The sequence below is a fragment of the Epinephelus moara genome, chromosome 16, assembly GCF_006386435.1.
Source record: "Epinephelus moara isolate mb chromosome 16, YSFRI_EMoa_1.0, whole genome shotgun sequence".
Classification (NCBI taxonomy): domain Eukaryota; kingdom Metazoa; phylum Chordata; class Actinopteri; order Perciformes; family Serranidae; genus Epinephelus; species Epinephelus moara.
In genome coordinates, this window is record NC_065521.1 from 24,312,083 (window position 1) to 24,336,967 (window position 24,885).

The 24,885-nt window shown below is 41.7% G+C and overlaps 2 protein-coding genes across 4 annotated transcripts; both read left to right on the top strand.

Moving 5' to 3' along the window:
• Nucleotides 1–532: 532 nt before the first annotated feature.
• LOC126402425 (la-related protein 4) lies at nt 533–15,514 on the top strand. 2 transcript variants are annotated; one of them, XM_050064402.1, is made up of 17 exons: nt 533–1,103; nt 3,599–3,716; nt 4,040–4,198; nt 5,924–6,011; nt 6,130–6,266; nt 6,357–6,460; nt 6,559–6,669; nt 6,758–6,811; nt 6,916–7,125; nt 8,592–8,695; nt 9,119–9,160; nt 10,696–10,941; nt 11,050–11,104; nt 11,207–11,365; nt 11,468–11,607; nt 12,440–12,644; nt 12,965–15,514. In XM_050064402.1, the coding sequence occupies exons 1-17, from the start codon at nt 987–989 to the stop codon at nt 13,355–13,357; spliced, it is 2,442 nt and encodes an 813-aa protein (XP_049920359.1). In that variant the 5' UTR covers nt 533–986; the 3' UTR covers nt 13,358–15,514. The 2 variants fall into 2 exon arrangements, with proteins under 2 accessions (XP_049920359.1, XP_049920360.1); XM_050064403.1 differs by lacking the exon at nt 9,119–9,160.
• Nucleotides 15,515–17,457: 1,943 nt separating this feature from the next.
• On the top strand, nt 17,458–22,198 carry asb8 (ankyrin repeat and SOCS box containing 8). 2 transcript variants are annotated; one of them, XM_050065520.1, is made up of 4 exons: nt 17,458–17,610; nt 19,058–19,234; nt 19,330–19,434; nt 20,326–22,198. In XM_050065520.1, exons 2-4 carry the CDS (start codon nt 19,106–19,108, stop codon nt 20,959–20,961), a joined length of 870 nt encoding a protein of 289 aa, XP_049921477.1. In that variant the 5' UTR covers nt 17,458–17,610; nt 19,058–19,105; the 3' UTR covers nt 20,962–22,198. The 2 variants fall into 2 exon arrangements, with proteins under 2 accessions (XP_049921477.1, XP_049921476.1); XM_050065519.1 differs by lacking the exon at nt 17,458–17,610 and adding an exon at nt 17,628–17,851.
• The last annotated feature ends 2,687 nt before the right edge of the window (nt 22,199–24,885 follow it).

Genomic DNA, 24,885 nt, shown 5'->3' on the forward strand with positions numbered 1-24,885 from the left:
CAGTGTATTGACTCAAAAATGTAGATACTTGCTGCCATATAAAGGAGCATATAGATGCATTATAGTGAGACGTGTCTGTATAAATAACCTAAATACATTATATAAAATAATACAAGAACAGGAGTATCTAAATGATCATTGACTTGGAGGATGTTCAGGTCTACAGTGGAAAAAGTCCATGTTTGGAGCTGTATATTTAAATCATTTTGCTTCTTACAAGCATACTGTACAAATATGGTTTGAAATCAGGAAATTAAATATAATTTTGCTTTTGAGATCTTCTCTCAGGCTGGCTTGAATTTCTGTTTAAATTTCCAGTTTAGAAAAAAAAGATGGGAGTAATTTTTTTTATAATTTTAAACAGAACAACAAAACACGTGGAAAGCATGCATATGTACACTGTACTCCACGGTAAATAAATAATAGAACAAGGACTTCATTACACCAAAAATTACTGTAGAAAACTACAGTGTGAATCCGGAAAAGGAAAAGGAAATGGTTTGTGCAGAGGTCACCGAGAGCTCGCGGTGGCAGCCGGGACGTCGGCGGACTGTGTGCCTGCGCTGAGGAAGGGTGCGTGTCCCCAGTGTCCGCTCCGGTCGCCCGGTTAGGAATGCGCCTCACGAACCCGGTGTGTGGTGTAATATTTGACGAGCCGCCAGCGGGGACTGTGGTCTAAGAAGAGTCATGGTTTGGCATCGCTTATACCATTAGTATCTTAGCGTGCAAGTTTGATTCATTGAGCTAGCTGGCGTTAGCCCGCTTCGTTGATTCATAGCACGCTAGGTCGCTAGCTTTAGTCTGTAGCATACGTGCTAGCCGGCTAGCTAGCTAGTAAGCTAGTTTCAGTGTGCTGCTGGCCAATCCAGTCAAACAGGAGAGAACCAGACCGACTGCTGAACCCAGCCGCTATTTCGGAAAGAGGAGGTGGTGGCAGGCGGGGGCCGGGAGAACGCGACGGGGTGGAAGTGAGTCAGGAGCGGCTGATGAGTTCAGATCAGAGCTTAGAGCCGCCGCTGCTGCAGGAGGAGGCTGATCCCGGACCGAAGACCGGTGGGAAGGACGAGGCTCCGCTGGGGAGCGAGGGAGGGTCAGGCGGCATGGTGAGTGAGGCCTTCTTTAGTTAGCTAGCGAGCTAGCTGGCTAAGCGATGCTGCTCATTGGAGACCTGTTAGCACTGTACGCCCCCCCCCCCCCCCCCCCCTCTGCGCGACCAGCGATGTTCATGAAGCAACAGCTAAAATTAACACAACCAAGACATATTTTAAGCTACTAAGTTTCAGCTTGGCTTTGACTTTGCTGCTATTTGCGTAATCGCTGTCTGACAGGGTTTAATCGCAAGGTGTTATCGAGTATCAAGCGAAAACAGTCTCAGACACAGCGGCACTTGCACGACTAATAACTTGCAGCCAGTACAGGCAGGTGATTTTACACACTTCTCGTTAGCCTGCTCTCCACTGCAGCTCCCTTAGGTAGCTAGCTAACGTTAGCTTAGCTACTGTAACAAGCAAGCTCATTAAGTAGTTTGCTGAGTAATCATTAGCCTATAAGTTAAGTTATGACACAGCTGGAACTAAGAATGACGGCAGTGGTATTGGGAGCATATAAGTACTGATTGAGTTGTTTTCGATGTGTAGGTAATCGATGCCTAACGTTAGATTACTGGCCGAAGGGTAAACGTTCATTCACCATCGTTATCTGTTAGCTAATCGTGCTGGTAGCTAACGGAGCTAGCGCAGTGACATGCGTTGCAAATACCTGGCCTGTGCTGCGCAGCGCAGTCAGCTGACATTACTTGGCTCATCACGGCCTGTAACACAGAAGCATGCATTGTAACCATGTGTCAAGTTGCACGGCACATAAATGTTAGTGCTCCTTTTTAACGACACTGAGGCCTAAACGTGTGGCACAGCCATTCTTGTCTACTTGGAGGAGAGAAGTGTCTTGAGTGATATTGTGACCGTCAGCTGCACTCGTCAGGCCGGGTGCTTTAGCTAAAGGATCTATTTGCAGGTGGCAAGTGACAATGTCAAAAGAAGAAGCTGGAAAATTTGACAGTTACTGGCGTTTCAGAGTTAGTGTACAGTTGTCATCCATTCCTCTTTGGATTAAAGAGCAATCCACCATTGGTTCATGTCAGGTTCACATCATATATCTTAATGGGTACAGTATGTGATCTATTCTTGGCCACAGATCTTTGCAGGGTCAGGGTTTCACCCCCAGAGCCCTTTTGATATGGAGTGTCACATCTAATCCTTCATTAATGTGCATCAAACACACAAGTATGTTGGTTAAAGTAACACAAAGTACTGCTGACATCATGCTTGTTGTTTTTATCAGCATTTACCACACAGACTTTGTGGTTACTAGAGGCTTTTATAATGGTTCTCCTTCTTGAGGTTAACAGGTTAATAGCCTCCTTTGTCTGCAGGGGATCATGGGGCTCTTTGTGGCACATTTCATTGCACTTCTCTGGTTTCCAATTAGATGCCATTGAGGCCCAATGGTATGCAGGTGTTCCTGCCATCCTTAGATTGCACCAGGTGATTTTAGTTAGTGGCCCCTCAGTATAAGGTTAGAGTAATTACTGAACTCAGCAGATGTAGTGATGGTTGGGTCTCAGTCCTGAACCACATTATTAGAGACCATGCTTTTCCCCTTGTATAAAAATGCAAAGTTTGGTTGTTGTTCCCGTTTTGTGTTTTGTCTGAATGTTGATGCATTTGTGATAGCAGAGGTGCCTTTGCACAAACAGTACTGCTGTAATGTTTGTCCAAACAACAAAAGGTAAAGTTTAATTTCAGTTTCTGACAAACAAATTGGTCCGTCAGTTGTTTTAATTCTATCATTGTCTTGTATTTTATCAAGTGTTAAGTGTTTTGTGAATTGAAGCATAATGGTGGCGTTGGGCAACTAGTGTTTTATGTATTGTTACATTTATATTCTCCATGTCTGTTTTCATAATTACATCACGTTATCATGTTCCCCTCAGATTTCCACCTTTATGACTTTAGTTTTCCTACATTTAACAGCCTGTTAGGTTTCGTAGTGCACTGAAGATGTTTGCTGCTGAGTGCTCAACGTTGGATATAAAAAGCAACTCAATGTGTTTGTGTTGATAAATGAGTGTTAGTAGCTTGACAGGATAGGTGCAAAACATGCCATGTGCTGTAGTGTGTTTAAAATGTCTTGAACAGATCATATTTTAACAGTAGTCTGGGAATGAGTGTGATGCCAGTCAGAGATGAGACAGCAAATCTGGGGTGAAACAGCGAGAATATTAAATACATGATGTACATCATTGTGTAGGTCTCAATTGCAGATAAAACATATCATTCACATAATTACAAATCTGCCTGAATACAGAAAGTATAGTCTTTCAAAATGCAGCAGTAATAAATAAATTTCATAAATACTTGTTGTCTCTATTGTGGTGTGTGTGTGTGTGTGTGTGTGTGTGTGTGTGTGTGTGTGTGTGTGTGTGTGTGTGTGTGTGTGTGTGTATAAAATGTTTGAATATGCTCAAATGCAAACATCTCTCTGCTTTTAATGTTGATAAGAGTTGAACTTGCCTGATCCTGCTGTTTGTGCTTTGAAGGTCACCTCTAAGGGCGCCGGTTTGAACCCAAATGCCAAGGTGTGGCAGGAGATGCCTGTGGCCCCCAGCGAGGCTGTTACCAACAGCCCTCATTGGCCCCCCTCAGACATCAGTGAGGGTGAGACGCACATACATCAGCCCAATTAAATATCCCATATTTAAACTCATGCTTGTTTTTTCCTCATACAGAGCATTACAGTGTGAAAACAGCATTCTCTTTGGACAGTGACATCCTGTGTAATGATACAAACACTGACTCTTTACATTTGTTCTCAATGGCTAGCTGTGTAGTTTTTTTTTTTTTTTTTTACCTTTTTGCCAACAACACACATCTATGTATTAAATTACACACAGTACTAGCAAAACCTTGGGAGATGTGTGGACAAGGTGAAGAAGCCCTGGAAAAATCTGCTGGTTCTGAACTCTTTACCTTGCTCACAGGTTATTCTGAGCCTTCGTCTGCTGGGTGCAAGCAGTACCCTGTGGGATTCACGGCCCTGGATGACAGCAGCTCCACAGCAACAGCTGAGATAGCAGTAAATGGAATGGACCCTCCAGAGCTGGGCTTTTCCCCCGCTGGGTCCACCACGGGGACCTCAGGTCAGTCACGTCACATCACATGCAGTCGTCTCCACACACCAACTGTGACTGCAGCTAACTCTCTCATTGCGTTCATTAATTTTTAGTCTCTAGATAGGATGTGAAACTGTGTGGTCTAACATCATAAACAGTTCCCACTACAATACTGTTGTGCAAGTATTGCCTCACCGATATGCTTTTCACTGCAGCACATTGACCTGTATCACTCTGTAGGTTTTCATACCAACCAATCACCTCAGCAGATGATTTCAGCGGGTAGTCTTTGGCTGAAATGAATGAAAACCTGCAGACTGCTGCCTCCTCATGCCACATAGTTCAATTAAGTTTATCGTCCCCAACGGGATATTTGTCTTGCAGCCAGGTGAAACTTGGAACACAGACTACTGGGCCACACCTAACCAATACAGTTATTTGTACTTCATTTACCATGTTCAAATGTAAATCATGTGTTTGACTCAGGGATGATTAACATACTATTAACCCTTGTTTGACCCTTTGCCTAAAAGGTTACTTTTAGTATGCGAAAAATACCAGGATGTCCTGCTTTTGGCCGCATTTTGCAGTATGCAAGCCAGCATGCTTTTGTGGCTATTCGGACCCACTATCCTCAGCGTCGCGGAACATGCGTCACATCGACTGAGTCAGAGATGGGTGACAGCTCACACTGTCCATTGTACTCAGAACACAGGAAAATACTACCTCTGACAACAGGAGTGCAATAGAACAGTCATTAAAGTCAGAATTCCAAGTCAGAAACCCGTGCAAGATCCACCTAGCCCGAGTTCGTCGACATAAACGAACCCATTTAGTGTTTTATGTGCTGTTTGTGTTGTGAAACCTTCTGTGACGTATTAGCTGCTGTTTCCATTCAGCTGACTTGTGCTTGATAGAAATATTTGGTAGCATATCTTTGTCCACACAAAACAAATCCACACAACCTTTTGCTATTGGCTGTGGTGGTTCACACTATTTCGCTCTGCACCAGTCGACACGATTTTGAGCTGTTGTACTTAATCTTAATGAGCACACATGGGAAAGACAGTTGACTTATTATAGATGCAGTTTCTCTTGGCTAATGGCAGTGCTGTAATTGATGTGGGTCCTCTGTAGATGCTTGTAAAGCTCAGGGACTTGACATACAAACATCTGTTTGCTGCAGGCATCCATGCATTCCCGTGCAGGTGCACTGTGACACATTTAGACCAGAAGTCGGGAATTCCAACTCGGAATTATTGACTTCCAACTTGCAATAAACTGCGGCATACGGACAAGACGGTCAAAGTTCAAGGGGAAATGTTAAAAGTAGTATGTCCTAATTGTATGCATAGTCCATGCAACAGTACGAACTTTGAGGGCAGTTACAGTATGTTCTGAAAGTAGAAAGAAAATGAGTGCGATTCAGAGCCCAAGCTGTTTTCACAGGTGTAATTATGAGCAAATTGTGCTCACATAATTTGTATATCACTGCTTATTAAAAGGTAATGGGACAACCTGCATTGTACAGTCAGGCTCAGTGTATTTCTTTAGATTGAGTGAAAGGGAATTTGTGGTTGAGATGACGTCACAGCCATTGTTGTAATGCATCTCTTTCTGCTCTGAAAAGCCTGATCTGGAGACAGCCCTGACAGTGACAAACATATAATTAACACACTACAATCACCATGATAGTGGAGATCATAAGCAGTTGTGTTGTATCATCACTGACATTTTGTGTTTGGTTCTCAGTGGATTCCAAAACTGAAGAACCATCTCCAATCTCCTCTGAGAATCTTCGAGAGTCTCTGAAGAAGGAGCTGGAGTTTTATTTCTCCAGGTAAGACACGGGCACTCAAATCACCTTTTTATGCTGCAGAATTTGAGAAGTGGACTTAGTTATTTCCCAAGTAAAGAGAGGACTAATATATATGGATTTGTTGTTTTTGTGTTTTCAGAGAAAACCTCTCAAAGGATCTGTACCTGATGTCCCAGATGGACAGTGACCAGTTTGTCCCTATTTGGACTATAGCCAGCATGGAGGGCATAAAGGTCCTCACCACTGACATAGACCTCATCCTGGATGTGCTGAGATGTAAGTGGAGAGTTTAAGCTGGTTGTATGTTAAAACAAGCTGCTTGCATCTGTAATGTGTTTGATTTTAAATACCTTGAATTCCCCTCAGCCTCTCCTATGGTACAAGTGGATGAGAAAGGGGAGAAAGTACGTCCTAATCACAAGCGGTGCATTATCATCCTGAGGGAGGTCCCTGAAACCACACCTGTCGAGGTAATGCTAACTCATGCAGACACTTGGCAGTAAATACTGCACAGCTGATGTTTACCTGTGAGTATAGTGAGAGATGATTGTTTGTGTCTAATTCACAGGAAGTGGAGTCACTATTCAAAAATGACAACTGTCCAAAGGTGATAAGTGTTGAGTTTGCACACAACAACAACTGGTACATCACATTCCAATCAGACACAGACGCCCAACAGGTAATGCAGTCAAATTGCAGTCATTTTCACACTGCCAGTTGGAGTGCTGTCATGAATTGCCTTTTCATTCTCTCTTGTGCTCCCATAGGCATACAAGTATTTAAGAGAGGAAGTAAAAACATTTCAGGGAAAACCCATCATGGTGAGTTACATTAAAACTCCCTTGTCATTTCGGAAAGGCCCGTTTGTGAGGTTGTTTTTAGTTATTTCACTCTGTGCTCTTTCCTTGTTTTTCCGTGCCGACAGGCCAGGATAAAGGCCATCAACACATTCTTTGCGAAGAATGGCTACCGTAGCATGGACAGCAGCCTTTACGCTCAGCAGTCCCAGAGCCAGTCCCAGTACAGCTCTCCGCTCTACATGCAGCACGTCTACCCTCAGCAGCAGTACCCAGTCTACGGCATTGTACCTCCCACCTGGACGCCTTCGCCCACGCCGTATTTTGAAACTCCTCTGGTGAGATGCACTCACACTGCTATTAGACACATGAACACAAACCTACTCTGGAACTCACCCTTCATGCTTCTCAGTGGAAGACACTCACTCCATGTGTTCATTTTGTGTAATCAGCATTAAATTTGTAAAATGTGACACAAATTATAACCCTTAAAAGCAAAGAAATCATTAAATCACCATCACTGTAACACACTGTCCTAATACAGCCTCCTCACTTCTGAAAATCTCATTCTGTTTTGAGAAGTCCTGTTGGTATTGACGATAATCTACAATTCAACACCAGCACTGAAGAGCTTTTTTCAGCTCGGCTCTGAACAAATGAGCAGAACCTCTCAACCTGCTTTAAACTCAGGTTTAAACATCCCACTGCGGCAGACTGCCTTTGCACAATCTGCTTTCTCATTTCCATCCATCAAACACTGGAATATGCTTCCAGCTGAGTTTAAAACTTGCACAGACTTTCATTCTTTTTCCCACGGTGCAAAAAATACATATTGAGCAAGCAGTCATGTCGACATCAGTTTGACCGCGATTCAGGTTTTTAATTGGAATGAATGGTAATTTTGTAGTTGTACTGGATAAATGTGCCGGTGTTTTTATGTTGTGAGCTTGTAGGTTTGTTTGTATAAGAGACTGTGTAATGGTGTTGCATGGAAATGAATGTTTTTAGTGTCTGATGACTGTTGCGTGTATACGTGCCCAGGGACTGCAGATGGAAATTGCCAAATCTGGCATAAATCATGGCCACTCACATGAGATGTCTTTTTTTATTCTCCATGGTTCTGTAAAGGTTTACCATGTAGGATTGTATAGTTAAAGTAAAAAGTAGTAAAAGGTAACCCTAGATTAACTCTTATTTGGTGCTTTGCCTGGCTATATTTGCATTTTTTCTGCGCTATGTCTCTTGTATGTCTGCTGCTTGTAGTCTGGCACCTGGTCGCTACCTTTTTAAAAAGCCCGACCTCACCTGAGCACCGTGGGAGTACACAACCTGAGCACAGAAAATACAGGCAGAGGGCAGAGTCTTGGCAGAAAAATACACCTCCACACTTCCAGTGGGTCATAAGTGATGATTGAGAGGGATTATTTCTGTGTGACTCTGTACATTCTTTTTTTTTGGAGAGTCCTGCATAGTATACCTACAATAAGGCATTTGACCAAAGTCTTTAATCACCCAAAAAACTGCATTGTTGTTGTTAGTCTGTGCCATATTTTTCCTGACCTCCTGAAGAGAGATGCATTTAGTAAATTCAGATTAGTTTTTTTCCTTTCTTGCAATTTAAATCGTCAGTACACATAAACACATGATATTTTGCATGATGAGAGTCTTGTGAACAGTTTTGGATCTACATTAGATGTGTTTTCAGATCCTTGTGGCAGCAACTGAAGTAAATTATTTGACAAATTGTACTTATATACCACATGAAAGAGGATTTGTAAATAATGTCTTACTTTTCCTTGTGCAGGCACCGTTTCCCAACAGTAGCTTTGTAAATGGATTTGGCTCTGCAGGACACTACAAAACTGGCTCCAGTTCTCTTAATATCACACGCCCATTCAACAGAAACCGGTAAGGATTTCTTTTCCCACATGCTATTTGTTGGTTTGAGTTTTTTCTAGTTTTGACTTGAAGGAACAGTGTGTAAGATTTGTCAGGGACCTGCTCCCTATGTAGATATAAACGGCTATTCTAAGGTAAAGAAAACACAATGATTCCTATTTTCAGGTGATTATACACCAAAAGAAAATATACTTTTTATACTATATTCCATTCCTGCCAATATATTCCTCTAAATCCGACACACTGGACCTTTAAATCTAAGTCTGGTATTTGCGTAAACATATTCTAATTGACATATTTTACCACTTGTGTCATTGTTTGCATGATGTTAAACTGTAAACATCAGATCATCTGCAGTTGATTTTGTCTCAAAGATAATGTGACCTCACCAGGGAATTGTATTCCCTCCCTGTCTTCTTACTGTCCCCACAGTGTCCCCCTCTATTCAAGAAAGAATGTAATAAATGCCTTCAGGTACCACTGCTATACTGCTATAATAAGCTTCATCGCTACCCTCATCTCTTATCATACTGCAACAGCCAAATGACTAAATCCATAACGGGGCCCTTGCCTTCTGCCAGTCAGACTTTTATGGCCATGATCCTTCTCATCAGTGTGTAAATGTTTGTCGCCAGGTATTGGACATCCTGGATTTGTCATGTCATTTGATAAATGTAGGCTTGCCTACTAAATGGCAGCAGTTGCTATCTGATTCTGAGCAACTGGCTTGTTCCAGTTATGGCCTCCTTGGCTCCAAAATGTCGTCTCTGCATTGACATTATTACATGTAACAGTTTCTCTACATCTCAACTAACCACCCATTTTATGTTTTGTGTTGTTTTTTATATTGGTGGTACTGCTGCTTTCTCTGTCTGTGTATTATTACATGTCGTGTGTTATATGCTATAACAAAGAAATGATGACAGTCTGGAGTTGAGTCTAGGTCAGGAAGCTGTCAAGCTTAAATTCGTATGCTTTAAATCTTTCGCAAAGAGATGACATCTTTGCGAGTTTGTTTATGTTGTGAAAAAGCAGCTTCACAAAGAAGTATCGCACTGGGCTCTTCTAAAGTCCGACCCCATGATGAGATCAAGATGCGCATAGAGGGAAACTGAGGAGTGGAGTGACGGGCTTTGATCTCTCTTTCTCCTCTCCATCTTCTCCTTCTCCTTTCCTTTTTTCTCTCTGTCCTTCCCTTCCAAAGCCAGGAGCTTCACTCCCGTCCCGATGAGCGTTCAGATTATGAGATCTGAGGGTCACACACTCACGACAAGATCAGTCCATGTGAATCACGCTGCTCGGTCTTTGACAGAACAGTATCTGTCTCAAAGTGTTAGCGTGCTGCATTTAAGTGTTAGTGTACTGTCTGGGTCTAACATGGGCGTTCTCAGCTCCTTCATTGGCTGCAGTGTCCAAACATACAGTATGTTAACATCAAAGTCTGTACAGCTTCAGTCAATCATGAGCACAAATTTACCCTCCCCCTCCCCCCCTCCCTTCCTGCATGTCTTACCCCGAGGACACAGCATGCTGTCTTATTCCTCCAGCAAATGGTGAACACAAGTGTTTCCTTTGAACTCAATTCTCCGCTTCAGCCTCAATTATCTGAAAATTGTTGATAGTGTTTTTTTATAAAGGCTTGTTGCTGTCTGTTCCAATTGCCATTACGTAACCACTGTGATTACGGTGCAGTTCTCTGTATGTAACGGCATTTGTAACGATTTTCCAAAGCTAATCATCAGAGACCAACGTGTCTGAATCTGCCGTCATTTAAGTCCACACTGATGCGTAGCCATGCCAACACACTTGTTTTCATGTAGACTTGGCATGTAAAAACCACCAGTATGGTCAGTGTAACATCTCCTGAAGTTTACCCCTAAAGACCTGCGGACAAAATTATTCCCCTAAACAAAAAGCTCTACAGGAAACACTGGTTACCAGTATGTCTTGAGAGTATTTTCAACCTAATATTGACTTTACTCATCTTGACCTTTTCCCCTGTGTGACAGAAACCATGTGAAGCCCCAGGTGAGGACAAGCGAGGTGACCTCAGCGTCTATAACTCCCGTCCCCTTGGAGAGTCTGACTGGACTACGCAGCCCGCAGCCTCCTGCTCCTGTTGTTCCCACAGTCCCCACCACTACCACTAACCCAGTCCAGACGGCCTCCGACCTGAGCTCAGCGTATTCACATCTCTCCTCCTCTTCCTCGTCTTTGGACCCCAGTGATGACAGCGGCATGGCTGGACGTGGAAGGTAAACCTGTTTCGCCTGACTATAATGGCTGCTGGTCAAGGGCTGTGCCTTGATCTGTGACCCTTGAGTGTTGGGTTGCTGTTGACAAATTATTTATTTGCTTTTCAGACGGAGCACAACCTACAGAGGGACACGGAGGAGGCGAGAAGATGAACGAATTGCGGTAAATTGTAATTTTTATGTTGCCCTCAAATGTTTATGGTTTAAAAGTGTAAACCATCTCATCATCTTTGTTTGTTGGCTCCTTTTCAATTTCCTCTTTCAGAGGCCTGTACCGCTAGCAGAGGTCAAGGTGCCTCCACCCAAGTTTGACTTGGCAGCTACCAATTTCCCACCTCTTCCTGGCTGCGTGGTCAGCACACAGGGAGAGCCAGTACTAGAAAACCGGATGTCAGATGTTGTACGCGGTTTGTACAGGGACAAGGTAAGAAGGAATGAAGACTGTAACAGTTTGTAAATCTGATGGATACACTGCACTGAGGGGGAAATCAGAGGTATAATGTGAATGCCTTCTTCCTTTTTACAGACAGAACAAGCCAATAAAGAAGCCACTGTGAGTCCAGCTTCAGGCCAACCCCCAGTCGCAGAGGAGACTGTGGCCGTCTCGAGTCCTGCCCTGGCAGCAGCGAAATCTGCTTCACAACCACTTGGACCCTCAGCCCCTGGGTATGACTGTCTTGGATCATTACATCTTAATTCAGAATAATTGGCACTTACACTGTGTTCACATACTAAGTGAATTTTTGCCTTGCGTTACTCATGCAAATACGGTCGCTAGAGTATTTTTTTGAAGTATCCACAACTGACAAATATTTGCCTTTAAAGATGGGCTAACTAATAAGGGAAGGCAGCTAATAGCTAACTTGGTTTGTAGTTTAGTACAACAGATAGCTTGAATCAAGTGATGTGAACATGGAGGCTCCATAGTCTGTCCCAGCATGAACCAAGATGGCGACACTATTACTTCTCGTACTGTCACGGCATCGCATTACTGCTTGACTCCTTTCACTTCTTACCTTTCATAATAAAAGACCAATTTCAAATTACTCAGGGCATTTTGCCGAGAAGCAACTCAACAAAATGGCTTACACAAGTGACAAAAACATATTTTGAGACCTTAAAATGTAGTCCTATGGCTCACTCACTAACCTCCAAGTCCTATCCTTTTTTTTGTTCTGTGTCTGTGCAATACTGACGTTCAGTCGTAGAGCTCCGTGTGCACAAAAACGGCGACAATAAGTTTGTCCTCAGTTTCTGAGCCGCAGTAAACTCAAGAGGATTTCAGCTAGATCTCAACACTCATAGGCTTTTGCAGCACAGTATCACGGTAATTTGAGTTATGCGAGTTTGCGTCTATTCTTATCTTTGCATGGACTTTGTGTGTAATCTCATTGTGCAAAACACTCACTTCACACTCAGTGTTAACACACTGAGTTTCAAACCCCTGCAATAAAATTTTCAAAATGGTAACCTGAATGTCTGAAACTTGTTTTGACAGTGTTACCCGTCAGGAGAAGAGGGTTGAACGGGCAGAGCCTCCCGCTCCAAAAGTGGCTCCACGCACACCTGTTCAAACCACCGTAAACCCACCCCCCACCACGCAGCCCGTGCCTAGCTCCAGGCCTCAGTCCTCTGCTGCCTCCACGCCAGCGACACCGAGCACGCCGACCCCTGCTACAGCCACTATACCCACCCCTGCACAGGTGAGAATGTGGTTCTTTGTACCAACAGCCTCCACCTGAACATAGTACTCGATGATGAGATCTTTTGCGCATAGAGGGAAGTGAGGTAGTGGACTGACTGGCTTTGGTTCTCTCCCTCCTCTCTACCTGTCACTCTTCTTCAGTGTCTCTGTCTTTTATCTCCCTCTGGCCTTTCCCACCAAATGTCCAGGATGTTCACTCCTACCCCGATGAGCGTTCAGATTATGAGATCTGAGGGTTTGATGAGGGAAATCATGAAATGTATAAATGGCTGTGTTACATCCCTTTTGAAATTGTGCTTGTTTCCTGCTTTGGTTCAGGAGCCTCGCAAGCTCAGCTATGCTGAGGTCTGCCAACGGCCACCCAAGGACCCTCCACCTGCGGCCCCTGCCCCAGCTTCCACAGGCACCGCGACGGGCCAGCCTTTACGCGAGCTGCGCGTGAACAAGGCCGAGGATCCGGGCTCCAGCAGTGGTCCTGGAGACAAGCAAGAGAAAGGCCACGACAGGGAAGGGGGATGGGAATGCAAGGAGAGCCGACCACCACGTGAACGTGACTCTCAAGGCTACTACCGCAGCAATGGCCCCAGAGGCACCGGGGGCCTCAAATTTCGGGACCAGAGGCGCCCGCCTCCGGCCCGACGCAGCTCCCCCCAGGGAGGCTACAGGCACACTGGCAAAGAGCAGAATATCCCACCAGTATCGCCAAAGTAAAAACTTGATATGAATAGAAAAAAGATGTATGAATATATACATGGATATATATAATTATATAAAAATGAATAACATAAAAGCAACAACATTATGGTAGCCACCTTTCCCCCCTGGAACTTGTCCACAGAAAAGCTTTTAAAATGACAATAAGACCGGGACATCCAGGACTAATGGGCAAAATGACACCTGAAGAACTTTGAGTGATTCGAAAAGGAAACAAAAATCATGTTTTGGCCTCCAGCATTATGCTTAAAAGAATTTAAGTGCGATTTACCTGGAGGCCGTCTCATTTATGCTCAACTAGGGAGAGGTGGGATGCTGGGCCGCGTAAACGGCCCTCTACCTTTTTTTTGATTTTAAAGAATAGATGTCTGCAAGAACAATATGCACTAAGAAGAAAAGAACATGCATATATGTCATGTACATATACAAAGATATCACTAACACGCAATGAGACATCAGTTGTTTTTTTCTTGTGTGCTTAGGTTTGCAAGTATGACTGAAGGGTTGACTGATGTCTGTGTATGCATTGATTGTTAAGCAACATGATTGAAGTGCTACAGTGTGCTGTTGCACTGATGTAATGAAATGGATGATTTTTGATTTTTACATCAGAGACTCTGAATCATTGTCCTGGAACTGGACAGTGTGGTCTTCTAATGTATATTAATGAAATGTGTTCTATGGTGGTATTTTGATCCTGGTTCATAATTGGCTTAAATTGTATCAGTCGGATATCAGAAACTGTCGATGTACGCCGCAGTCAGATGTGTGGTTTTGTTTGAAGCCGAAATCCACTTTGGGGTGCTCACTGGCCTGTTAGCCACGGTGAACCTGCTAGCCTGGTCCAAAGTTTTTCATGTTAAGTTTTATCTCCATCTATCTGAACCGTTTTTATGGGGTCGACCCACTCTGATGGATTCAGAACATTTGTCATGTTGATAATCAGTCAGGTTCTCTGTTTACATGTTTGTTTTTTGGTAGTAGGGTGACGTTTTCCAGAGAGAATAAAAGACTAGGTTAATGATGAGATTTGACTGTTCAGTGCGCCTGGTGGTTTAGGTGAGGTTTGGCTTTTCTACATCATCACAGGATATCCAGGTTAAGCTTATATCTGTGAATTGTTCTTAACAATGGCATAGTGTCAAAAATAGACTGAGCAGTGCTGTTAGCTGAGGATGATAGCTACATGATGTTTGGCAGCCAAGTCGTGGGTATAAAGAAAATTGGAACATTTTCACGTGCTATGTGCCAGCTGCCTACGATCATAGTGTGCTAGGATAAAGTTTTGATTTTTATTGACGAGGTCTGCTAAATAATGTAGTCTTGGGGAAACTTTTGGCCCAGTGAAACTGGATTTTGAAGAAGCTGTAGAGATGTAGTTGCCTATGCTATATTGTGATAACCCTTCACTAGAAAATGTGTGTGGGAGAATGTAATTGTAATAGTACTGAATTTACAGAGGGAGGCTTTTGACAGCAGGTATCCACCAGATTGTTTTGTGCTTTTAGAGTGAGTTTGCTGTTTTTTTTTGTTTTTTTTTTCTTTGTTTTTTTTTTTTCTTTTTTTAATTTTGAAAAACAAACGATTGACTTAGAATTTGAAGTTTGACTCACTGTATGTATTGCTTTTTAAATTTATTTATTTTAATTCTGATGCACAACGCTTTTCTCCCAATCTTGGTAGGCTGGTTTCCCCAAAGTTGTGTGAAATCGCATTGGCAAAATAAAATCACGCATATGACATTTATATACTGTTGGACATGTCAGCTGAGCGAAAAATACTTGATGCATTGACTTTGGGTTTAATAATGCAGTAAAACGAGTAACCAATCACTGGGGCTGTTATTTCTTTTTCATTAATGAGTATGAGCAGCTAGTGATTTAGTATAATTAAATAAATGCACTAACTTGTTTTTAAAAAGAATCTTACTCATGAGTAATGTGAATCATTTTAGAAGCATATGGTTGATGTTGACAGGCTTGCAAATACCTACAGGAACCCCCCCCCCCCCCCCCCCCTCATCTGTTTGGGTTATTTTCTGTTAATTTGGGTTGGGGTGGCAAAAAGGAAATATAGTAATGGATCAACCAAGTGTTTGAGACACAATCCTAGAACTGTATGAAATGTCACCAAAAATAAATTATTTTGATTTGGCTTCCCTGTGTCACATTTCTTTTCCCTTTCCTGGGTTTTGTATGTACACAACACGTATCAGTGATTGAATGGGTCGCAATGGTTCCGAACTGGTTCAGCCATGGGGTCCAGATCTCTCCTTAGTCATTAATTCAAGGTCCACACTTGAATACATTCAGCATCATACTTGCATTTGGCCATGTCGTTTAGCTAGTTTGCTGTCTCTGTCAAGTAGCTGTCCGTTAGTCACTCAATCTACAGCAAGAAACGGCTCTTTAAAATGAAAACTGTGATGTAAATTCACTGTACTTCAAAATAAAGTGCTTTTCTTTCTTTTTTTTCTTTACAAATTTGACATTTTCATGAGTCACCTGTGGTCCATTCAGAATGGACCCACAACCCACTTATGGACCACGACGACCAGTTGGGAACCACTGTTTCAAGGCATTAGCTATACAGATGAATTTAAAATGTTCTCTCGGCTCTCCTCCCCTTAGAGCTCCGCTGTCTGCCAGGAAGTGACATTTCCTGTCAAAGTATCAGGGTCTTGTGTGATTTGAGCCATTGTGCCTGGGATGGATTCTAATGGTTTGATTTTCAAATCTAAAAGGGAAATGTCTCTTTGACTAAGTTGCCCTATGTCTGCATCCATATGTGTTTCAAGATAAAGAATGCCTGTGACACTACAGGTAGCCTGTAAAAAAAAAAAAAAAAAAAAGTGTTAAAGGGGAGCTCCACCCATTTTCAGAATGCATACATTTTATTCCAACTCTCCCAAATCCAAAAGCTAGAGTGCTAAAACTCAAATTTGCAATGTCATTGGGTTTAAATTCTGGAGCTGCTCCACTGACAATGAATTGGGGAAAATGCTCTAGATGACGCTGAGAACACTACAGTAAAATAAAGCTCATTTTTGGTAACAAAGCAAACAAACATTGTGTCGCTCCACAAAATCAGACTCCTGTTCATTGACTATGGAACAGCTCCAGACTTGGACATCACAAGTTTAAGACTTCTCTGGTTTCTGGTTTGAGCGAGAATAGTTTCATATTCGCAAATATTGACTGAACTTTCCTAGGCCATGGAAATAATATCTTGGAATTCCTAATTTAGGCAGTGTTCCCCTTTAAGGCCATTAAGTCAGTAATGGATAAAACAAAGCAAAAATGTAGCTTTGTGACAGTTGGGTTAAGGACAGTTGGGGTATCAGTTTTTATCCCTGTGCAGATCCATACACATCAATTAATTGAGGTAAAGATGTCAGACTGTACTTAAAATTGACCATCACCATTTCCCAAAGCTCACGGTGGTGATAAAAAAAACTGCTTGTTTTGTCCAAAATACAGTCTGAAACCACAAGATACTCAGTTTATTATCACAGGAGTTGAAGAAAAGCAGCCAAGCCTGACAACTGACAGACTGTAAGTTGGAGGTGTTTGGTATTTATGCTTAAAAATTATGTAAACAATTAATAATAAAAATAGTTACTGGGCAAGACTGACAAAATTGATTAGTCAACTAATATTTCATCTTCAATTTGATCAGCTCCAAAACCATCTGGCTCATGATACCTGGTGATTATAAAATGTTCTGTCAAAATCAGGATGCAGATGGATAATGAGCGTCTGGACCTGGATGTTAATGAAGAAGTGCTGAAAGCTGGTTAATCAACTGACAAAACTGATCTCAGCACATTTTAATGATCGAGTAATCAAAGAAAAAATACCCACTTCTTTCAGCATTTGCTTCTCAAATGGGATCATTTGCTTGTTCTCTCTGTGTTAAATATTCATGTAATCTGAACTGTCGGTGACAAAAATTCTTAGTTTGATGACGTCATAACTTCTCACAGCTGTTTTCGCCCCTTTCTGACATTTTGTGTCCACGGGCCCAGACGACATTATGCAACTATGACTTTATAAAACTTGAAAACATAAATGTTTATAGTCTGTGGCTCGTTGGTCTGGCTGTCCACCAGCGGCTGCCTGCCTGACCTGTCAGTCTTCAGTGATTTGTGAAGCCACTTGTTCGATTGTACCTTAACATGGTCATGGGCTGGAGGCATTCACAGCACGCTGTTGGTTGGCGGTGTGGACATACATGGCTATTTTTGGAAAGTAAGTACACTCGGTAAAGACGAGCCTTCGAGGCAGACATGGTAAAAGCCGGTACTCAGAATATATCAAACTATGTGAAGTTAAAGCAGAGCAGCCGTTAGGGTCGGTTCAGTTTAAATACAGGGGAACAGGAGCTCGAGGCAGAGGGCGTGGCCGAGCGAGCTCTGACGCTTTGTTTATGTGGAAGGAGCAGCAGTCAATACGGTAACCCGACAGACCTTCAAACCGTGGACCAAAAACGGTACGTTGTCTAAGTAGCATCGGTAATTTAGCAACGATTGATGCGAAAATAATTTGAAAGAGCGCTCACAAGTGTTTCAAGTGAATGTCATTTGCTTTTTTTCACCTACGAGAGTCGATTGTTCCTAGCATCTCGATGCTAACGTTAGCTTGCTAACTAGCTAACTTAGTGCTAGCTGCCGGTGGAAAATGTAGCCAGGGATATTTTTTTTACTCTGAACCAACCCAGCATCGTCAATCGGCTCTTATAATTTGTATATTGCAATTATTCAGCTATTTTTAAAGGTGTCATTTGGTTTAAAACGTGCACCACGTTTTTTTTCCCCTTTTGTTGTGGAGCATATTCTAGTCAGATGAGCTAGCGTTAGCTGTCAGCGACAGTCATTTGTTTACCTCTAGTTACTTACATGGCTAATAATCTGCTGCCAGACATCTGTGTCGGGCCACTTTGATGAAGCAGCAACCGCAGAATAACGTTATGCATCGGCTCATGATAGTACACGCAAACACCATCCAGATTGCATGGGCAGAGCAGATATTGTGTCCTTTCGCTTTTTATTTAACCCCAAAACAATTGTGATTAAAGAACAGGGAAAATATGTTAATTTGTCAAATGTTACCAGTGTTCATTTTGGTAATTAAAGTTATCATTTGTGGTTGTTATCATGCATGGGTGCATGAAATTTCGATCTTAAGATCAACAAATAAATTCCTCGAGATCATTGGTCTTGGCAAATTGACATGTGAATTTAAAAAAATAGGTTGGATATATGACAGACTCCCAAATAAAGGGAGATTCCTCTGGAGCCCCAATATTCAATGTAAGTCGCCTTAGAAGACCCGACTATGTACTGCCAATGTAATTCTACATTAAAGGAATACTTTTCTACAGTGTGTGCACATTTATTTGTCACAATCAAACGACACTTTGATCGTGATATTACATGGGGAAGGTCACTAACTTTGCAACAATGTACTTTGGAAACCTCTGGTCAAATTGTGCTGGAATAAATGCATTTCTATATTAAAAAATGTATGACATAATCATGTGACATACACTCCCTTCCACTACCTAACAAGAAGTCTAATCACCCCCAAAAAATCCTGAGGGACCATTCAATTTTTTATTTTTTTATTTTTTTTATACACAATTCTTTCAAGGTCCAGAGATCTCCATTAACCCCAACTTCTTGGAAATGTGTTTCAGTGTGCTGTAGTGTCACCCCGGCCCGGGTGCCATGGTCCTCAGTTACACATGAGCTCTACTATGTGGTACATCATGCAAAGCATTCAAAGTAAATACTCTTTGTCTGAGCGGCTCATCCGCACCATTGCTGCCATCCGCTCATTCCCACACGACAATGTGGAGGATCTCATTCGTAAGGTAGGCCTGCTCATCTTCCAGTCCAACTTCAAACAAATAACATCCCTTAGCTCCAACAGTTATGTTGACATTATTTATCTCCTGTATGCCCTAAGGGAGCTGATGTGAACCGGATGCATGGCACACTTAAGCCCCTGCACTGCGCCTGTATGGTCGCTGATGCTGACTGTGTGGAGCTGCTGCTGGAGAAGGGTGCAGAGGTATGTCATAGATAACTCCTACAAACAGGACCACTCCTCATAGCATACCACAAGGTTTGAGATTAGTGTACTACCTTCCAGACAGCCAGTGTATGATATGAAAGTCAATGCACAGAGAGTTGAATCTTAGCTAATTATCACACTAAACATCAGTGCATGACAAATGTGTCAGCGGGACCTGTTTTTAAAATGCTTTCCTGTTGGCATTTTCAAGAAAGTTTTAACATCTGAAATTTAATAATACGTGCAAAAAACATGTAAAAATCAAACACAGTATGTAGACAAACAACTTGCAGTTAGCAAACATGGAACCGAAATTATGAGAATGAGAATTCAGTAAATTTTGCCACTAGAAGTTTGCTGTTTGACAGCCAACTCTCTAGTGTCAGATGTTTATACTTCACACTTAAAAACAACAACAACAAAAAAACAACATAATGAAATTCAACAGCAACATGTCTTTTAGAAACACTGTCATTATTAGTCAGATAATCACTATTTGGTAAAAAGTAGTTCCGTATTTTATTTTATTTTATTTTTTTACTTTGAGTGAACCAAGCCTCTGATTGTAGGGCTCTGGTTTTGTGTCGGTGCGAGCAGCACTACAACAGCTTGGTATTTTCCTGACCTTGAAATTCTCTTTGCTCGTCTGTGTGATATTTTGGTGGCCAACAACCACACCCTCTGATCTATATTGCACTTCAGCAAGCCCTCTCACACTCTCTGCTGCTGCACATACTTGTGCACATACCAAAACATCAAGTACATAGTCCATGCACCTCAGATGTACCACTTTGTGCAGGCCATTCTGCTTGCACAGTTAAAATATGGCACAAAGTGTTGTTAACTCCTTAGCATAACATTGCTATTTGCATTACATTTCCTTATCAGGTGAATGCTTTGGATGGATATAACCGCACAGCACTGCACTATGCAGCTGAGAAGGACGAGAGCTGCGTGGAGCTGCTGTTGGAGTATGGGGCCCAGCCAAACGCCCTGGACGGCAACAAGGACACTCCACTTCACTGGGCCGCCTTTAAAGATAACCCAGAGTGTGTGAGGGCCTTGCTGGAGAGCGGGGCCTGTCCTAATGCCCGGGACTACAACAATGACACGCCCTTGAGCTGGGCAGCAATGAAGGGTAACCTAGAGAGTGTAAAAGTGCTTTTGGACTACGGAGCCCAGGTTCATGTGACAAACCTGAAGGGCCAGACCCCTATCTCTCGACTGGTGGCCCTGTTGGCCCGGGGCCTGGGTACTGAACAGGAGGAGGAGTGCTTGGAGCTGCTGTGCCGGGCAGCAGGGCGGTTTGAAATCCGACGGGCTGATGGCACCCCTCCCAGGGAGCTGAGTAAGGATCCTCAGCTGCTGGCTAGGCTGACCAACATGGTGGCTCATGCACCCACGCTCCGCTCTCTTGCACGCTGTGCTGTCCGGCAGAGTCTTGGTGTTCAGTTCCTCCCCACGGCTGTTAAAGAGCTTCCTCTACCAGAGACTATCAAAGACTACTTGCTGCTGAGAGACTGAGGTGATGAAACCATTGGGGAGCTCTCAGACATCGCTGATTATTAGACAGCTTATCGCACAGCATTTATTGGCAAGGAAGTGTCTCCAATAAATTATAGGATGTTGTCAAACAGTGGCCCTCATTTATCAAACTTCTCGCAAATAAATACAGATTTCTGTCCCAGGATACACGTACAAACATCTCCAAATCTTTTTTTATTATGTGGTGGTTGGAGAGGCAGTGTGTCTTTGAAATTTTAAATACTTATGATTAATTTTTCATAGGCAAAATTTGCAGCAAATATTTAATGGTATATCTTAAGAAATGAATTGAATACTATTATGGTTTGTCACAGATCATGAAAAAATGTTGAGTTGGCTGGTAAAATAAATATATGCTCATTGAAAGATTAAAATAAAATTTAAGATAGGGTTATGAATGAGGGCTAATGTCTCATGGTGCAGGCTATCGAGAGGATGCAGTTTCTGATGTCGTGCTCAGGAACAAAAGTTATGAAGTGTATATGATAGTTGGAGTGGCCATCTTTCTCTCAGTGACGTTTCAGTGAACTCACAATGCAATCATTTTTGCAATACTAAGGAAAAACAAAAAATAATAATAAAAAAAAACAAAACACTCGTGATCAGAGCAGAAAAGATTGTGCCAGATGGGAACTGTTTTATTTATCTAGAAGCAACGTAATGTTGCAGAATATTATCATTGGTTAAACAAAATGTGCCAGGCACACTAATCTTGCCTCTATCTAGCCCTCTGGAAATGTGCAGCACTGATAAAAGCGATGTCAACATGCCTGCTGTCATATGTGATGTACTATTTATTTGGGCTTTGTTTTAAAGAAGGATGCAGTTGCCAAGGAGGAATAAAATGTTCTTTTTTATGACAGATCTTTGTAGTCTTAACTTGCAACAGTGTGGGTTTTCAAAGGTGCTCCCAGGTCCAAATTTGTTTGCAGCATATGTTTAAAAAATACTTTATTTTAAATTAAATGTTTAAATGTTACAACCATGAAACGGCATGATTACTAAGTTAATGTCCTTTAGTGAAAGACTCACTGAATAAGCTTGCAAGATGTATTTACGTTTGTAATGGCATCTGTCTGAAATCTGACCAATTTTGTGCTTGATTTTGTTTGCTTGTTCTGTTTCTGTAAACAATTAACCCCTTAGATCACGTCTTGTGTACACCTGCAAAAGTGCTTTTTTCTTTGTTAATGAAAGTAAATGCCTTTATATTCCGTTCATTTTCTTCTTTTCATTGCTCTTCACAAAAATGGTGAAATTAAGGTGCTTAAATGAAAAGCTATATTATATCTAACAAATCAGAAATACTGCCACAAGCAGCAATGAGCAAGGTACAAGCAGACTGCAAACGTTATAGGACTTCGACTGACACTTGAAAACATATCACTTACATGAATTGCTACATCATTGGCAAGTAGGACTTGGCCCCCTGGGGGCTCTGTATCCCAGAGAAGGTGTCTTCCTGAAAAAGCCACTGGGGAAACATGGTTTTTCACACACCTTCTTGCAAGTTGAGACAATGACATCACATTTCTTTTGGAAACTTAACATGCTTACAACAGTTAAAATGCTGTAACTGCATATATAACTGTAAAGGCCTGTAGATGATCCTGACAAAGTTTTGGGACGATTGGCCCAATGGTTTCTGACGAGGTCTCAACAATAGGGTTTTGAGAAAGAGTCACAAAACTTCCATTGCAGCAATTTTGACTTTAGGCCAAGCAGTTTGAGATGACAGAAACATGGACTTGATTGTTACAGTGCCACCTTGAGGTCAATGAGTGCCATTTCATGTCCCTGAGTAGGGGGTGGAATTTGCAGCCCACCTGCCAATTTTGGCTACTTTCGGTCTTAAGGTTTTTCCTGCATGAACACTTTTAGCTGAGAAAAAAAAAAGACGAAGAAGAAGTAACAATGGCAGCAAAAACAATGGGGCTCCAGCAGGAAGTATTGCTGCTTGGACTTCTAATTAAACACTGCCTTAAAAGCTCAGTAACCGTGTGAAATTGCATCTTTTTTTCAGGACTGAATACAGCTGTGATCACTTAAAGCCTGTAGAGTGTAGTTGCAGTTTGACTGCACTCATTAGACTGAATCACAGTCATTACAATGAGAAGAACTTGAATGCGAGAAACCACATCATACAGTAACTGTCAGGAGCGTTACTTGGAGCTGTTTTGAAGTTATTGAAATACTGGAGACCTAAAGACCTTGTGATGTAAGAGGGGACAGTAAGAAACAGCTTAACAGGGATTTTAGATTTATTTTGAATATATGAAAAATGCATTTTTCTTTGTATGAACACTGGTGACTTTGGCAAAGCATTAAGAATAGCTGATTGTATTTTGCTTTTACATTAGTCTTTAATTCCCAAACCTCTCCTGGAGTACACAGCTTATTTAAAGGATCACTTCATTGTCAAGTCCTGAAACTGCTTAATAACAAGCTGACCAATGTGTGATAGGTGTGAATACTTCCAGCATTCACACCTATCACACATTATTGGTCTTATTCAACTTTTCAGTGACATTTATACTGACTGTCATCTATTCCTTTGACTTTACTTTCTGACACATTTAACCCAGCAGTTCAGTGTAGCATCAGCTTTTCAGCAATCCTTAAAATATTCCACATATTTTATACATTATTGGTATTAAATAACTTTTAAAACCAGCAATTAAGTTTAGCATCAGCTTAAAACGTACAATATTGCACATCTTTCTTACATTATTAAAACAATTTAACTTTGTAGTGACATTTAGGCTATACTATTTAAACACATTACACTTGTTACCTATTCCTTAAACTTTACTTTCTTACACATCTAAGCCAGCAGTTCAGTGTAGCATCAGCTTTTCAGCAAACCTTAAATTATTCCACTTCTTTCATATATTATCGTTATAATTCAACTTTTAAAGCCAGCAATTAAGTTTTGCATCAGCTTAAAGAAAACTTACAATATTGCACATCTTTCATACATTAGTACTGTTTAAATTTTCAGTGACATTTAGGCTATACTATTTAAACACATTTCACTTTTTCAACTAGCATCCACACAACATTTCTTCAGAAACTGCCTCTGACTCTGGTTTAAATCAGCTTTGTTGGAGCAGGGAGTGATCTCAAACGTGCAGGACAGAGGGTACTCCAGGACACTGCTTTACAGGAATAGAGAAGTCAACTCGAGCACGGTCAGTTCTCAGATTATCCACTGGAGGACTCTCTAAGCTTGTCCCTGAATTCACATTTATTGTCTTGTTAAAAGGCCTCTGAGTGAGATGTTTCGTGTGGTTTGTATATTGGAGGAAAATTGTGATGTTACGTAACAGTTGCTGTGGATTACATCAGATGCCTCGTCTTTAATACTTCATGCATTCTCAAACATACAACAAAAGCTGATTAAGCATATTCTTAAATTGAACCATTGCATCTTGTTTTATGTTTATGCATTAATAATATTTTGGCCTGTTGTTGTAGGCTTGTATACAGTGCTGCCTCATACTGCCACAGTCAGGACGTTCACTTCCAAGGAAAGAGAATAGGGTGAGAATATCAGGAAGGAAACCACGGCGAGAGGGGAAAGACCCCCCTCGTTTTGTTCATTCAACTACTTCCTTTTATCGTGTGAATTGTGACACATCGTGCAACAGTAATTTAAGCTGAGATTTTATTTTAAAAATCTAAAGAAATATATTTTAATCAGTTAAATAGCAAAAGGCAAAATAGTATCTACAAAGTGTTCCTCTGTGTGTGGCAGCACTGTACATTCTGATGGCTCAGAAATAACTTGAATCAATTTTATTTATATAGCCTAAGATCACAAAATCACAAATTGCCCTGAATGGGGATTTACAATCAGTACAGCATAGGACACCCTCTATCCTTAGACTCTCTGTCTGGATA